The sequence below is a fragment of the Odontesthes bonariensis genome, chromosome 24 (assembly GCF_027942865.1).
Source record: "Odontesthes bonariensis isolate fOdoBon6 chromosome 24, fOdoBon6.hap1, whole genome shotgun sequence".
Classification (NCBI taxonomy): domain Eukaryota; kingdom Metazoa; phylum Chordata; class Actinopteri; order Atheriniformes; family Atherinopsidae; genus Odontesthes; species Odontesthes bonariensis.
In genome coordinates this window covers 10,697,420-10,714,222 of record NC_134529.1, presented here as the reverse complement: position 1 = coordinate 10,714,222, position 16,803 = coordinate 10,697,420, and the positions used below count along the sequence as shown (strand labels likewise).

The 16,803-nt window shown below is 42.2% G+C and overlaps 2 protein-coding genes across 3 annotated transcripts in view; both read right to left on the bottom strand.

The window, feature by feature from the left end:
- lpgat1 (lysophosphatidylglycerol acyltransferase 1) overlaps window positions 1–6,080 on the bottom strand; it is a 48,937-nt gene extending 42,857 nt beyond the window's left edge. Inside the window, exons 1-2 of one of the 2 annotated variants that reach the window (XM_075459181.1) lie at window positions 5,489–6,080; window positions 3,129–3,381 (exon numbers count right to left, since the gene is read on the bottom strand). In XM_075459181.1, the coding sequence (XP_075315296.1) occupies window positions 3,129–3,366 (238 nt within the window). In that variant the 5' untranslated portion in view covers window positions 3,367–3,381; window positions 5,489–6,080. Of the gene's footprint in view, window positions 1–3,128; window positions 3,382–5,374; window positions 5,395–5,488 lie in introns of those variants that run through there. The other variant, XM_075459180.1, reaches the window with a different exon arrangement.
- A 1,813-nt stretch (window positions 6,081–7,893) lies between these two features.
- ints7 (integrator complex subunit 7) lies at window positions 7,894–16,441 on the bottom strand. Its single transcript, XM_075459507.1, has 20 exons — window positions 16,243–16,441; window positions 15,961–16,090; window positions 15,248–15,394; window positions 14,975–15,112; window positions 14,833–14,879; window positions 14,453–14,652; window positions 14,164–14,286; window positions 13,961–14,078; window positions 13,708–13,842; window positions 13,482–13,579; window positions 11,536–11,775; window positions 11,236–11,373; window positions 10,951–11,157; window positions 10,497–10,691; window positions 10,026–10,129; window positions 9,863–9,931; window positions 9,428–9,560; window positions 9,064–9,162; window positions 8,444–8,629; window positions 7,894–8,300 (listed from the first exon to the last, which is right to left on the bottom strand). Exons 1-20 carry the CDS (start codon window positions 16,334–16,336, stop codon window positions 8,019–8,021), a joined length of 2,883 nt encoding a protein of 960 aa, XP_075315622.1. The 5' UTR covers window positions 16,337–16,441; the 3' UTR covers window positions 7,894–8,018.
- Between the last annotated feature and the right edge of the window lie 362 nt (window positions 16,442–16,803).

Sequence of the window (16,803 nt, the reverse complement as noted above, 5' to 3'; positions counted from 1 at the left end):
CGACCAAGCGGCTGAGAGGAGCCAACGAAAAAACACTGGAATATTCCGCTGTGTCAGGCATCGTGTCAGCTGTCCCGTCCCTGTTCAGCTATGAGGCGGCACCGTTCCTGTGCCCTGACTGTATGAGGTAAACCCCACAAATGAAACGATAACAAATGATGCATGAAACATAAAATGTAATGATACACACCAATAATTTTAATTATATAAATACAATCCAACAGGACATCTACAAAATGTTGTTATTTTGCTTACCAAACGAGGAGTTATTTACTCTTAAATATAACACAGGAAAATCCTCAATGTGAGAAACAGAAACCAGGAAATTTCTGGCTTTTGTACAGAAGATTAACTGAAACATCTATTCATCCTTTGGCATCTATTAACCCACTACCTATTTCAGCGGTAAAGCCCCCTGACAACAGGGTTCCTTCACATTTGTCATTTCAGAATTCCCAGACTCAAATTTCCAGATTTCTCAAGTCAGTTTTCAGGGCCATTTCCAGCATCCAACAGCAAACATCTAAATGTTTGAAATCAGTTAAAAACACAACTGTTAACATGTATTTTATATTCTGAACATGCATACTACTATTATATCCCATTTTTGCCAGCAGATAGCTCAGAAAAATCATTCGGCACCAAACCAGGGAGCAGCAATTTATTCAAGTAGCAATGCTAACACAAGGAGCAACATGGAAAAAACAACATTTCTATTCAGAGAGGAAATAATCTGACAAGTGCGGCCAATGCTCCTGTAAGGGCCCCTCAGCATATAACACAGATAATATCAGACATTTTGGTTTCATTATTGTGTCTCTTTGACATTTTAATGGCGTCTGTCCTGCCGTGATTATTCACGGGATGTTGAAATCCACACAGAAAACCATAAAGCTTCCAATAAACATCAAGTTCACCGTGAACCAGTTTTTCCCAACAGTGGTGGGGCTCAACAGCCGCCTGCTTCAAACACCATGAACACCACAGAAGTTAAAAGAAGGACATTCCCTTCTGGTCAGAAAGAAAATCAAACCACTGTGAAAGCGTTTCACAGCCAGTGTGGGAAGATTGCAGTTCGAACGTGGTTTGTTAACCATTCTCCAACTCATAAATGAGTTTATGGTTTCAACAGAAGGTTCAATTCATCTTCAAATCAACATGTCATTCGTAATGTACAAATACGAATCTATTTAGAGCAAAATAATTCATAAAGCCGAGTATGCTTTAGAGATGGGCTAACTTGCAGCGAAGAAGTTGCCGATTTATGGTTAAATGGTCTTTGTGTGTGGCACAAACCTTAAAATTATTGGGCAATTCATTTTGCAACCCGTTCTTCCACCTGAGCCACGGACACCTATGATGCTTACACTGTTGCGCAGGCGTGCATCGGGTCAGTGGGCTCTTAGTAACTCAACACGTGCACTGTCAAAAACCAAGATGATCAAGACCAAAACGTTAAACTAGACTCCTAAATGGTTGATAGACTAAGGCTGAAAATACAGCTGCTGCTTCACCTCACGTTCAGGTAAGCAACTGCTCACCTAGTCGCTCAGACCGAAAGCTGCTGCCGGATTTTCAGGATAAACGGTAAATATGGGGTGAATAGAACGTAGCATTGTGTTGATCTTAAGACGAAAAACATGGAAACATCAAAAGTAAGCCTTACACTCTCCCTACCGGTCACCTACATATTCCAGCGTCCGTACAAGCAACGTTAATTTCTGAGGACGCACCAAACAAACGCAGGACACCTCAGGCAGCCATGATAAAGACACGTAGTTAAAGGGGAACTCCGGGGCATTTGAAGCGTGTTTCCATTGCTAGAGGTTGTCAAATACTGCTAGTAGGACACAGAGAGGTCCAGATCTGTGCTCCCTGTGTGAAGATCGCTCTGTCCGCACAGCATGTCATGCGAAGCTAATACGTGGTGGCTAAGGGGCAAGCGCTAACCCTTCCACGTAAAACAACAACTTGCACACTGCAGAAACGTCACACCACTTTATAACCCATCCGACAATAAAGTCACAAGCCTTACCATCAAAACCATATGCATGGTTCTCACATTACTGGCATGGGGACGTTACAAAACAACTTTATAAACAGCATGTCACTCACCGGCTGGTTGTAGGCTCGCGCATGTGAAAGCCCAAAAGAGTCGATGGAGGATAATCCCATTTACAAAACAATTATATTCTCTAGAAAAACTACGTTCAAGTATTTAAAACATTACAACAATATTACTGGGCATGTATTGTTGTAATGTTTTAAATACTTGAACGCAGTTTTTCTAGAGAATATAATTGTTTTGTATATGGGATTATCCTCCATCGACTCTTTTGGGCTTTCACATGCGCGAGCCTACAACCAGCCGGTGAGTGAATTGCTGTTTATAAAGTTGTTTTGTAACGTCCCCATGCCAGTAATGTGAGAACCATGCATATGGTTTTGATGGTAAGGCTTGTGACTTTATTGTCGGATGGTTTATAAAGTGGTGTGACGTTTCTGCAGTGTGCAAGTTGTTGTTTTACGTGGAAGGGTTAGCGCTTGCCCCTTAGCCACCACGTATTAGCCTCGCATGACAGGGTGTGCGGACAGAGCGATCTTCACACAGGGAGCGCAGATACGCATCTCTCTGTGTCCTACTGGCAGTATTTGACAACCTCTAGCAATGGAAACACGCTTCAAATGCCCCGGAGTTCCGCTTTAACAGCCAGTGTATCTTAAGCTTTACAGATGATATTGTGATGTCCATTATTTACATACATCCTTTGTCATAAGCACTATGCTTGTTTGATCAGTTGATTCAGATTATTTTAGAAAATAGAGTAGGTATATATTCCAGTAGTTTGGAACCAAAGTGTTTTCCACACTCCTGGAAAACACTAGAAAACAATTCCTTACTTTTCAAGACTGTGCAGAAACTCAATATCCAGATGCACTCATAGTGCAAATGTGAATATGTGGTACAGTGCAAAAATTAAGACTGTGCTGTGTGTTTCAAGTCATGGAACTGAACCAACAGCACATCAGTAGTTGGTCACCACTGACTCAGGCATGCAAATAGGCCTCTGCATGCAAGGCAGGACACAAAGCAACGACAGTGTGGCGTGAATGATAGCCTATCTTACCTGTATAACCTGCGATCCAGCCCCATGAAGACACCATGGCCAGCAACCATTTGAACATGGCTCCTTCGATGTTCCAGAAAGTGGAGCTGTCCCATATTCTCAGTGGCTGAAGAAGCAGCAGGTATAAGCAGTAGGATGGGATGGCTACACAGTTGTTGAACAACATAAACACAAAACGGAGCACAGAAATGAGGAGAATCCAGCCCAGTTTGCCGGCCCCGTCCAACAGCTGTGCCATCCTGATACACACCGTCTGAAACAGGCACACACACCAGCAGTTAGTGACGAAAATCTACAAATTGCTCCACATCCTACCACGTGTTGCTGTAATATCAAATTATGTGACCCAAAATAGGAATGCCAGCTGAATGCACGTTTAATCCTGTATAACACATACATACACATTTCAAAAGGCAACGTTATACTTTCTACATTTTTACAGCTTTAAGTTAATTTTAAAAAAATTCTAAAGATTCTAAACTATCTAAACTAAAATAACAATCTTTTTCAATTTTAGACCATGTTAAAGTCCCCATCGAATCATCTGCGTATTTAAACGTCACCTAAACTATACGTAAACATCCGGCTCAGGATTGACAAAAAAGCTAATCAAATGTAATTTAATTTTAGAGATTTCCTAGAAAGAGATAAAAATGTTGACGGCTCATCTGAGGGGGTTGTACGTATTCCGCATGCAATGAAAGGCCTTCGGTTTTTTTATGTCCCAACTCTACGACAGTAAATTAAATGTATTCAATCTTGTCCAGGGTATTTTCCTGAACAATTTCATTTGACCTCAGCTGAAACCCTCATGAGGTCAAAGCACAACGGGTAGGAGGGCTAGCCTCTTAATTACCCACATGTATCGAGCATTGCTTTGGATGTTGTGATTGTAAAGAACTGTGGGAGGATTCCATCTCCTCTAATTTAATGAAGGTTGGTTCATTGACTCTACTGCTAAAAGGAGAAAATAGAAGAGGCACCGAAGCTCCCTTCCTTAGCAGTTGGAGAATTCAACCAGCTCTTATCATGCCCGCCACTTACATGCTTCCGGGTCATTTCATGCTGAAACCTTTTCTAAAACAAAGAAGACAATGCAGAGGAACCCCAGCAGGGCTCAACTGGAGTGGTGGGAGGTGCCTGCTCAAGCCAGCTGACCGGACAACCGGCAGACTTTTCTTTTTGGTTTGGTTTTGTTCTTCATAGAAAAGTCATGCAAACAACGTTCTGCAAACCCTCTCCAAGATTAAAGTAATAATACCCAAAGAAACCTTCTGGACAGCAGGGCTCAGTCAAGGTCACATCTCTGCTTCCCATATTGTAAACAAAAATGAAGAAATCTCTCAAACATTACAAGGAATTATCTTTTGCATATTTTGTGAAAAACTTTAAAAACAATACACACATTTGTGTAACGGTACTTTGCTTTTTCCACCTTTCATCCCCCCATAAATCATCTTGGGGGCCCTTCAAATATGATATTCTTTATTTCAAACTGTACATAAACTAACTTGAGCTCAAGCAGCAACGTGCTGGTTTTCACTCTGAAACTTCCCAACATTCGCATGATACATTTCCAATCAGGGAGCAAACCAGCACACGATAAGCTTTCAGTACAATTGACATAATCATTATTTACATGAATTTATCAGGTGGGAGTTGTACTTATAATGGAATATTTACACAATATTGGATAAGGTGTTCGAGTTAAATCTGCTTCTTTCACCCCTGATTTGTGATGCTATATAAATACCGAGGCACCACCTTGTTTAGAAAGCGCTACTAAAATAATAACATAAAGTTAAGTTGAAACATCCTCAGTACAGGTCACAGGATCTGATAAGTCACAGAATGTGATGTTACACCGCTAACTGGTTAGGATAAGGCTATTTCACGGCATTTATATGCAGTGCACGCTTAGAGGACACTATGCTGATTATCATTCAAGAGCATTTATTTCTGAAGATGGAGTTTGGGTATTTGAGACCGCCTGCTCGCTGGCTGCCAAGCCGTCAAAGTAATACATGTTAAGACGGCACCTTAAAAGGACCATTCGCCGGGGACGTAGAGTATTCACATGCTAGCTAGCAGAAGGGTGAGTTAGCACAACGGAAACAAATGCTACGAAACAAGACAGAATTGTCAACCCGTGTGTCTCTGCGTTAAGGCGAAATGCAGCGACATAAATAAAATTAAAAAAAAGCAGCGCAAAGGCGTACATTGTTAGGTATTTTAAGATACACTACCAGACGGTGATTCGGGCGCTGGATGGCGCAAAGCGGAATATCTGTGTGGCTCATCCAGAGTGTAGTCCCACCCTGTAGTTTAGTTGCAAAACTCTGGTAGCTCGTGTTACTCACCCAATTAATGTCTCTGAAGCATCCAAGGACGGTCAGAGGTGTTACTAATTGTTGAAGCGAGATAAACTGTGTCACGTGTAGCTAACCTAAACGGTTAAGTTAGCAATTTTTTGCTGGCTGGCATGTCAACTCAATCAAATATTGGGGCTGAGATGCAAGGATGTGATAGCGTTACAGCAAATCATCTGCGATAAAACCGCACTTCCACCCATTTAGCTATCCAGGTCTGCTCGGGCACAGGGGATCCCGGCGGGCGCCGTTAGCTCGCTAGCTGGCTAGCAAGCAGCTCCACTTAATCGTCGCTGGCTCCATCTCAGTCAGAGACACCGGGATAAATCCTTCGATGCATCATCACCGTTAACTCAGCTAGCTACTGAGCTCCCGTTAGAGAAGACGACAGGGAGGCTGTCCACGCGGGCCTGAGCTCAACGCAGAACGTTAGACCACCGCCACGCAAGATATACATGTGCGCATCAAATACGAGGAACAGCGATTTTTCTTTTTCTTTACGTTGCTGGCAGGACCCGTTATCTTTCTCCAGATCCCGATTCACATCGCGGCAATGTACACAAAGGATCAACACAACAAAACCGGAAACGAGTCCCAGTCTGCCTTTCAAAATAAAAACATGACGCCACAAAGCCAATATATTTTTCCATGCACTGGTCAATTTAGAGACTTTAGACGGTTTTGCCCCCAGAATCTGTTTTCTGTAAAGTTTAACGGAGTAAAAACGCTGATAATAAATGTAAAAATGCCATAGAATAATAATCCTAATGTAACTAATGAGCCTTGGTAGTTAGATGAACGCCTTTATACCATGTCGTTGCACAACTCAAATAAAATTGGATACAATTTGGAAGTTTTATTGCAAGATCTAGTTATTGGAACATTTACAAGTAAAAAGGGGTTTTCAAATATGTATATAATATTGAGTTTGTTAACATGGTCACCATTCCCTGAATTAGATTATGTTTATTATATGAATTTATAGATATATAAAACACTCTGTGTAAACTAATAATCAGCGAACGTTCATATTTGTTTTCTGTATAATAATGTAAATCATCAATAACTGTTTCCTATATTGCCCTATTTACTGTTTGTTTAAAACAATCATTTAGTAACAGCCATCCATTTTCTATACCCACTTATTCCAGTTCAGGTGGGGCTGGAGCGGCTCAATCTTAAATTCATTTATCCTCTTTCAAATATTTCATATAAATATTTGACAAATATATTCATGAATTATATGCAATATCACAAACAACCAAGACTGTTTTAAGATTGTTTTTCTAAACCTTTTTTTTTTTAGGTTCAATCTTTTGCACTAACTCAACTATTTGAGAACCTTGGAGTTGGTTCGAAATTAACATTCGTCTGAAATTAACAACAAACTTGTACATGAAATGATTAGTTCTTGGGGTGAACTAAACGCACAAAGTTGTCAGTTTTGGTCTGCAATAAATCCATTTGGATTCATGCCTCGGGGAATATAAACGCACGAGGACACAACCAAAGACTACAGAGTTTTTATTGTAATTGACCTAAAACTTCTAGATTTTTCTATATCAAGCAGGAATTGATCAAACAAATGTCTGTGGCTTACTTGTGGTCATAATCCGACATTAATTTTGAAGATCCAGGGCCGAACTACTTTTCTTATTCCTTCCGGCTTGACGCTGGTGTTCGTTTGAGGCCAGCTTTTCGTCTCGGAGTCTCGAAGTGCGCAGACTCCCTGCTGTCAAGCGTTGATGGTTTTAGTGTGTATAAAAAAGAAACTGCATGTCACCTCCAAATTCATGATTAAATCGTGTGGAGTGATTCGGACTCATTCACGTTTGGAAGATGCCATTTTTTTTTAGATAACATCATCAGTGTGGGTACAGTACTTTATCCCTGATATGAACGTATTTAGCCCCATTTAAGTCAGAAATAGCACTCAGCTATTGAAGCGGACCGCTTGGGCTCTTTGAGTTTTTTATGGTTAAATGTTATATTTGCGGCATCTTCTTGTTCCTGAAAATAACTAAATATTCATTGAGACATAAGATTTTTTTGTACAGTATCAGCCAGAAGTGTCTGATTGCTCCCCCCCTCACTGATTAATTGGAATTGGCACCAAAAGCCTTTCAGAGCCCTTCAGACAGTGATGTTCAGTGATAGTCTGCCCCCTGATGGCTGTCTTCGTTACAGCTTTTATGTGGAAAAGACGAGGCCAAGGACGTTCAGGAATCCGCTGTCCTACTGGTTACTGCATACATTAAACACAACTGGATTAAGAAAATAGGCAGACAATTGAAAGAAGTAGCCTACTTCCCATCTTCTGGTGTGATAAACTGCGCATATAAATGTTTATATTATTCCGAATATCCTTGAAATCAATTTGAAAAAGAGAACACCCATTAGCATTCTAATGAAATATGGTCTTTTAATCATTGAAAAAAAAATTGTACATGTTCTCTTTCTACAAAACAAGACAGGTCAAGTACACAGGCTCGCAACGTGAGAAACGCTGGGAGCGAACTGACTAGAAGCGAGCGTATGCACCCCTCTGTGGGGCAGGCTGAGCTCCACCTTGCTGCAGCTGGTGGCGCAGCTGCTGGGAGTAAGGATCCTCCAGAGACTTGACAGACACCATTGTCTTCGGCCCCGTTTTCCACTCGATGCCGCTTTCATCGACCACAGATGCCTCCACAGTGACTGCGTGGGTGCCCAGGATGGAGAAGTTCAGCAAGAACTGGGTGCTGAAGTAGTCGTTGTGCGGTTCGACACGCTGCTCGATCTCATTCGTTTTTGTATCGAGCGCAATCTGAAAACAAAACATATTATAATCTACCGCATCAGTTCCGGCTGTTTGACTTGATTTTCAGTAAATGAATGAAAGGAGAATTTAAAAGAAGATGCTATTTGTGGTTTGCAAGAAAAAAAAACCGAACAAATGAAGTGACGCACCTTGTAGTCAGACCCCGTCTTGCTCTGCAGAACTGAGGTGACATTGAGGCAGACAGATTGGATCTTCCTGAAGAGTCCTGGGGTTGATCCATGTTGCACCACACCTTCTACCTTCAGAGTCAGCTGCTGACTGTTCTGCACTGGGATTGGCTCACTTGGTGTGCGTGGTGATGGGGAGAGAGCAAGCTGGAAAAATACAAAACACACAAGTGAATAAACCTCGCAAGAACTGTTGGAAAAATGTCGTCGAAAAGAGTGATTTTTGTTCAAGTGGGCTGTGATCCAACACGAACAAACAGCCAAATAAAAACCAGAGTAAAAATGTATTCTTCTTCGGTTGATTCTATTTGCACTTAAATCAGCTACTCAGTTCACTATCCAGAAAAAACTTTTGTGAACGTTAAAAATAAGAGTTTGACTTATGGTGGGTGGTATCAATCGTAAAGTAATCGCAAAGTAAAACTCCTGGTGTATCTTTAACAAACATCAGGTGAAACATTTACTTCGAAGCAAACGGCAAGTCATGTGTGGTTGGTTTGGAATTGCATTGCAAGATAAGGATGTGCGCATTGCTTATTTAACTGAGTGTTGATCTATTTAGAAGAATCAAAAACGGTTACCTTGATGCTGGTTGACTGGAGCTTTTGGAAGAAATATCTCTGGAAAGACAGCGGTACCTTGAGCAAAGCTATGATGGCGTCACACAGACAACCTGTATGCTGAAAAACAAACGGCACAAAAAAATAAATAATCAAGAGAGGTTTGCACAAAATAAACACCATCTAAAGGCAAACTTAAAAGAAAACAAGGAAAATTGTAGGACTAGAATAAAGTGAGCTCAATAAACAAGCTACATGGATATTAGTTGATGCAAACTCAGCATTTAACACAACTATTGAGCCATAATATCAAAACCCACTGCAGCAAAACTGCTAGAGAAACCACAGAAGCTCCTGAGAACTCGAGGATGACTGTTCACCTTACCAAGTGTGACACAGGAGGATGCTTCTTGGTGAGGCCTTCCACTTCCTCCAGCACGCGGTTAAAAACCGACATCATCCGTCGTTCGTATTCACTTTCCGTCTGAACGGACCCCAGAGTGCCGTACTCCTGAAAACTACATTATAGAAACAGAGACGATATGACACAGACATCTGTGGGGGAAGTGAGGTATAAAAAAGAATTTGGAAAAATACACGAGTATGTAAATGTGTCATTTCTGAAGGGCCACAGCAAGATTGCACATTCCCCAACAAGTTCAGTACAACTAATACACATTACTGACCACCACAGAGAATCGGCCTGTTCTCATTCAAACTAAGAGGGTAATTTAAGTTGTTTTGAAGCGTAGGAGTTTTATTTAAATTTGGAAACAGATCACAACAGACTCTACGATTCAGCTACGACAGCAGCTCTCACCTGGCTGCCTGCGGGTCCAGTATCAAAGCTTCGATTACATGGGAGACAAGCAAACAGCTCTGCTGTTGTCTGGACGGACAGTTAAAGAGCATCAAATTACCGCAGAAAGCAGAGGATACTTAAAGAGAAAAGTGTGACTGTGCTAATGATTGCTTAAGGATACAGCTCCACATTGCGAAGGGTGGTATAATCAGCATCAAATGATGACTGGTGTAAATCAGCGTAGCGAGCAGCGAGACTTCTGAACTCATCCATGCATACTTTCATCTGGAAAAAAAGAGGAACAGCATGATTAACTAAAATCAGGGCACATTTATTCTTCATGGATGCACAAATCCTGCTCATCAGTAAACTACAAAGCATGACTGTTTTTAATTCATGTCTAACTTATATAACAGGGAACACTAGATCATGACACAGCAGCCAGCCTAAAATATCAGCATAGCTTCTGCTCCTGCTGAATTCTGACCTATAGCCTCCCACATGCTGCAAAATTTTCACACATATCTGTTCCCTGCATGTCGCACCATGCAGCCAAAAGTCGCAGGTCTGTGCCCTTTACTCCCCATCATCACCAAATACCAATCAACTGAAAAAGCCCAAATTCCGTGCAGGTCAAACTTCAGCAGGTTACCTGCACCGAGATGCGGCCACAGCGCTGTAAGTCGTTGCCTGAAGTGATAGCGATGGTGGTGGCGATGGCTGGCGGAGGACTGGTCTTCAGGCTGTTGCAGGTACAAATGAGCTGCGACAGTGCCTGCAGAGTGTCGATCCGCAGCTTAATGAACTCACACTGGAATGTGAGTGGGCTCAGAGGAGTGCTGGCAGCCTGCAAGAAGAGATTAATCAGATAAACGTTCATAAACACGACAGATAAATAGTTATGCGCGTCTTGTTCAGCTGACCCAACCAAATACAGCCCTGGATTGGTGCGTGCAGTCAGTAGGAATTTGAGTTGATGTGAAATCAGCTCCAATAGCACCACTCTCCAGAGTTGACTTTTAACAGCTCTAAGCACTGCTGTCACTAGTGAAAGAGGTGCAACATTAAATGTTTTTTGACAAGCAGATGCCTGGCAGTGAACTGACTGTGAGCGAGGCGATGCCCTTTTGGTAGGAGCGCAGGGCTTCGGCGATGGCAGTCATGGCTCCACTGTAGTCTCTGTCTTCTACGTGACTCAGGCACTGCTCAGCCTGGGAAAACTCCTTCAGGCTGTTCAGCCAGAAGTAGAAGTGCTCCGAGGCCACTCGAGTCCGCAGGCACTGATACAGCTCGCTGGAGAACTCGTGACATCCCTGCGGATTGAGGTGAGAACTTTATTATCCCGTTCCGTGGCTCCTTGTGACACCATTTCTATAAAAACATCTGCTCACCATGCGCGAGGCTTGGCGTGCGATGCGGTACACGGTCCAGCCGTTAGCAGCTTTCTCCAGCTGCTGTTTGATGACCGTCTTCACTTCAGCTGACAGAGATGACTGGCTAGCAACAAAAATTACTGTTGCCAAGGAAACCTGGAACCATCACAATAGGGGGGGGGGGGGGGGGGGGGGGTGAGTTTGAAACTCCAAAATCTGTGACATACAAGCAATAAAACAAGCAAACATTAAAGTGATGTAACCTCCAACTGACTCTTTCAACAGCAGCTGACATGTGACTCGTGTAACATCTCTCACCAGAAGCTCTTGCTGCTCGCCAGTGGAGGAGTGACTGGCCACTTGGAAGAGATCCACTAGATCTCCCAGCATGCCGTCTCCCAGCACGGGCAGGTGGGTGGCGATGGCCGACAAAGCGTGGCACATGAGGATGCGAGAGGAGTCACAGGATAAGTGGAGCTGCCCGAGCAGGAATTCCACAGCTGATTGGCTGAGGTGGGGTCGGCTTTTTAGCAGCCTAACCAGTGAGGTGAGGTTGGTCTATGGTTCAAACAAAAGAGGAAGTAGGAGGCTGAGTCACAATTAAAACAAGGGGCGCTTCATAGAATATAGGATAGGAATATAGGCAGGATTTTTAACAGCCACCAAACCTTAAAGCTGCCGTCGGCAGGTTTTCAAAATTCCGAGTCTAAAGTCGGAAAATGCGAACTGATACAACTTTCAGGTCCCTCCCCCAACCTCTACCAAGCTCCAAACCGCCCCCCAAACCCCTCCCCCTCTGTGGACGAGGTTGTGCACGTGGGTTCACACCAGTGTGCGCGCACACAAGCTGGGGGCAGACTCACGTTCAGCATGGAAGACGTGGTTGGTGACTGTTCTGCTCAGATAATAGATAAATAATAAACCTAACGTGATTGGTTAAAAACAGCCGGGAGCGCTCGATTTTTGCAAGCACAATTACAGGCTTTAGAGGGAGCTACAGAACAGGGATTTTTCCTAAACAGCCTATTTAATATTCTACTTCCAGAATCCCATGACAGTTCAAGCTAATATGACTAAAAAAAAGTTGCCGACGGCAGCTTTAAGACTGTTTCAATGTTGAAGATCCTTTAAAGGGACTTAGTTCAGTGTTCCGTGAAATATTAAGGACGTTTCTGTGTGTCCTCGACATTCTCTAAACACCCACAGTACTTCTGCACTGGTGATGGATATGTCTTTGTCTTGTGCATTTAAATGTAACCGAGTTTGTTTTCATCATCTGTTGTCTCCATAAAGTTGTTGGTATTGCAATGTGTTCCATCAACAGAGAGCAAAGTATAAATACCCAACAGCTGTTTATTAGCCGACTGTTGAGTGAGTAGGGGTGTAACTGACAACGAGACCGTTGCTGTGGGGTTTGTCCACTTGTTAGGCCCGGTCCTTCATGCGTTTTTGGAATACAAGGAAGGACTCTTTCCTGGCCAAAAGACGTGACAAAGGCGCATCCATTTGAAGAAGCATCCTTAAGCATGAGAAGCATCGATGGTTTGATTGTTGACATGGATGACAAGGAGGTATGTTCTAGATAATTATGGGTGCACTACTCCTAAAATAACAGTGACCTCCTCAGTTGAAACTATGGATTTGTCTAAGGGTGCACACTGATCAAGCTTTTTCGGTCCAGATAACGATGCCTGAGCTTTTGGTCCAGTCTTCCTCCCTGTGAGGAGACTGGAAACCCTGTTTAATTTATGATGCCACGTCAGGCTTTTCAGATCCCATCATGACCTGGAGTGACGCATATGTCATTTCACTTGAACATGAATTGCATCAACATTTTCAAGATGCATTATTATCACTTTGATGATAGATGCCAGTATCTGTTTCACACATAGACATGTTACATGTGTCACAGGGAGAAACACGGCAAGCACCCACAGATACTGCGATTCTTCAACTTGACCACATCAGCACATTCAGCAAATAATGCGTTTCTTAATGCCGAGGTTAAGATCAACATTGTTCCAAACTGTCAGCCTTTCAAAGTTTGCACTTCCCCACAAATTGGCAAAATTGGCCGGATATGTTTGTGTCGTATTAACCTTGACTGTTTGTTTTATTGTTTTATTGAGAATGAATAAGTAACCAATGCCACAAACCTGACGTGGCGTGTTAGGCATTTAGGAACTATGAGTTACATCATAATGTTTGTGTCAACTGTGTTGAGCTTGCATACTAAGCCCTGTGCTTAAAGGATGCAGTCTTACTTTCAGGGTGGCCTGTGCAGTGGGGCTGCTATCCTGACTGCACAGCATCAGAAGGGACTCCACTCCCAAAACTGTGTCCTGCTCCAACTGTATTATATCTGAGGGACATAATTCACACAGCAGTGTTAAATGATATGAACACATCAAGGTGACTGAGAGGAAAGCATTAACTGGTGGATATTATTAGAGGAATCCCTCAAACAGGCTTTTGTCCACAGACACTAACCTTTTTCCGAACAGGAAATGGCAATGTTGGAGAGAATTATGACCCCGTGAGCAGCCACTGCCAGGTTACTGTGGTAACAGCATTCTTGTGCCAGTTTAACCAGGTCAGTGAGCTTGGGAGGAACTGAAGAGCCACCTGAGAGGAAAGTTTTACAGACTCTATTCAGAGTCCACTTTTTCCACAACTCAAATACCATATAAAAGCTTAATGGAATAAAATAACTCCATACAAAAAGGGAAAGGTTTTACGTTACCTGCTGTATTACTGAAATACTGCTTGATTGCTATTGTTCCAGAGAGGGTGGAGAGGACAGCCAACATCCCCAGCTTCAAACTGTTGTAAGGGATGGTCAAAGCACACTCACACAGAGTCTGCAGAGATAAAAACTTGTTAGATTACATGCAGATTTAAAGCCACAGCAAGACAATCCTTCAACCTAACAGTCTGCTTCTCTACCTGAGTATTTTCTCTGATCCACAGGTGAGGAGCCTTTTTAGCCAGGAGTTTCAAGTCATTAATTGCGAGCCGCTTCACAGCTTTTCTGGGATCATTGCTCAGGTACTGAAGGAGGAGCTGCAACTGGACAGATAATGAGTCGAGTGAGGAATCGGTCATTTATCTTTTTTAAAAGGTACACGAGCGTAAACCTGAACAAAAACAGCAAAAAGTTCAAGGCCTGCATTTCTGAGTATCCTTCTATAACAAAAGCCTATGAGTTAGTGCTCTGCTTGTAACAGGGGGCTACCTGCTTGGGGATATCAATGAGGGAGGAGGCAGCTAGCTGAGTGAAGGTGTGCAGTGAGACGATGACCATGGGGGTGGATGGGTAAGAGTTCACCAGGTGCTGTAGAAGCTCTCTGCTGCTGGATGCCAAGCTGGCATCATGATGCATGTGTTGCAGCATTGGGATCAACTTCAGTTTCAGCTCCACTGGAGTGTCTAAACCTGTTGTGGAAGCAGAGATCAAAGAGGAATGCAAATTATGAAAAAGGCCCATTTGGACAGGGTTGAAGGGGATAGAGTTATCTCTGAATTTAGTATAAATATCTCTGGAAAAAAAGTAATTGGACCCATGTTCATTGTCTTAATGTAAGCTCTGATATGATCAGTGATTGAATATTTTACCTTGAATCATTTCGCTGACTTTGTTACAAATTCCAGCAGCAAAGTCCCTGAAAGTTAAAAACAATAAAACGCGATCATTAAACTGTGCAAATACCAAATTTTTCACACATCACAGCTCAGTTTTAGCGATGATTCTTCTTACTTTGACTGTGCAGAGAAGCTTGCAGCTGCAAAGATAGCAGCCTCCACTTCCACATTGTCATGAGAGTCCAGGCTTTGTCGAATACTGTGGTGGGCGTTCTTCCTCTCAGGGATGATAGATGCCAAACTACCGAGCATCCTAAACAGAAAGAGCAGAAAGAAAATAGTTCATCCTGAATATTCTGTGACTGAAAAGCACTGCAAGTTGTTAAACATGCATCATTAATGTGTTATAAGTGCATCCTGTGCCAGCAAGCACAGTGTACAGCTTTACCTCAGAGTGATGGCTCTGGCAACAGGGTCGTTGCTATGAATGACCGAAAACACCCTTTTAACAAATTCATCCACGTTGAGAATCTTCTCCAAATGTTTCTCACTCTGTTGCGTTACTTTCAGCACACACAGACGCAGGAAGTTGTTGCTGAAAAGAGAGACGGATTTGTGGAACTGTTAAAGTCAACACTGATCCATTGTTCATGGCGTGTCCCCAGAGGATTAAAGGTTTATGAGTTTCTCTCGACTGTATATCTGATCAAGTCAAGTTAATCCGAGTAGTTTGGGTAATATACCTCCAGTAGTCAATTTATGAGGCTCGAAGCAATGTGGTTTAACACATGAATGCTGCAACAAATAAAATCTTAATGTTACAGGGGGTCATTTCTGCTCAACTTACTGAAAGTGGTTTTTTTTTACCTTCTTTAATTTAATTTGTACATAGATGTCAGAATCTGCCACCATTATATTTCTACTGTTTTAATCAGATTGTAATCACTATCTGGAAATATGCTTTACGAATTAAGTTTGATTGAGAAGTTGTGCTGTTGAATTCCACAGTGAATTATAGAGCAGTATCCATAATATTTGCTCTCTCTTGTGATAGCTTATTACACGGTTCTTACTATCTGGAATATGTGGCTTCTGAAATGGAAAGTTATTGCAACTAAAACATTATACCTTAAAAACAAATAATCTATTACGTCACCATACCCAAGTCTGAAGATGTCTGCTAGTTTGAGGAATGCTGAGTTAATAAGGATGGGGAAAGGGTACTTCTGGAAGAGCTTGGGGAACAGCACCACAGCCTCACACTGCTCTCCGAGCTTCCCCGATCGCAGCCCTGCAATTACAGACATTACTCCAGTCACAGAAAAGTAGGTCGCTTTCATGGGATCAGTAATATTCAACAAATTACAAAGAGAACACTAAGCACATGATTGAAACACAAGCAATGAGACATATGCTAACTCATTAGCACGTTAGCTAACGCACCTTTGTCCAGCTCCATGAGAGCGGAGTTAGCGTCGAGCTCTTGCTCCCCATAACAAGCCTCTGACAAGAATGAACGTGCTGTTGAAAGCGTCATTGCTGCTTAGTTGTTCAGTTTAAAGCTTGACAGTACACATGGAGCTTTAGCATGTCACTGTTCAAGTGGTTTCAACATTCAAAATAAGCCATTTTACAGCGATGCTACATCCGGTCGGAAGTTTGACTTTTCAAAATAAAAGCTATTCGCTATGTGACACAACTAACTTTCTTAAAATAAAATAAAAAACTTAATATAAATGCAATTCAAGTACCACATTGCACTGTAGGTATATTTACAATGGTCTGATAAAAACAGAATACAGTGCATCTACTTATGAACTTTAGTACTTGTGGTTTTACTCGATTCAGAATTATTTTACAACTGTCATTAGTTATGTTAAAATATTATACGCAAAATACAGGACAAGTTCAAAGTTGAGGGAGAAAAATCTCTCCGTGAGGTACTGGAATAGGTAGGAGTGCTTGTCAAACGTTTTGTTTTTTTCGTGTATTTGTGTTATCAAA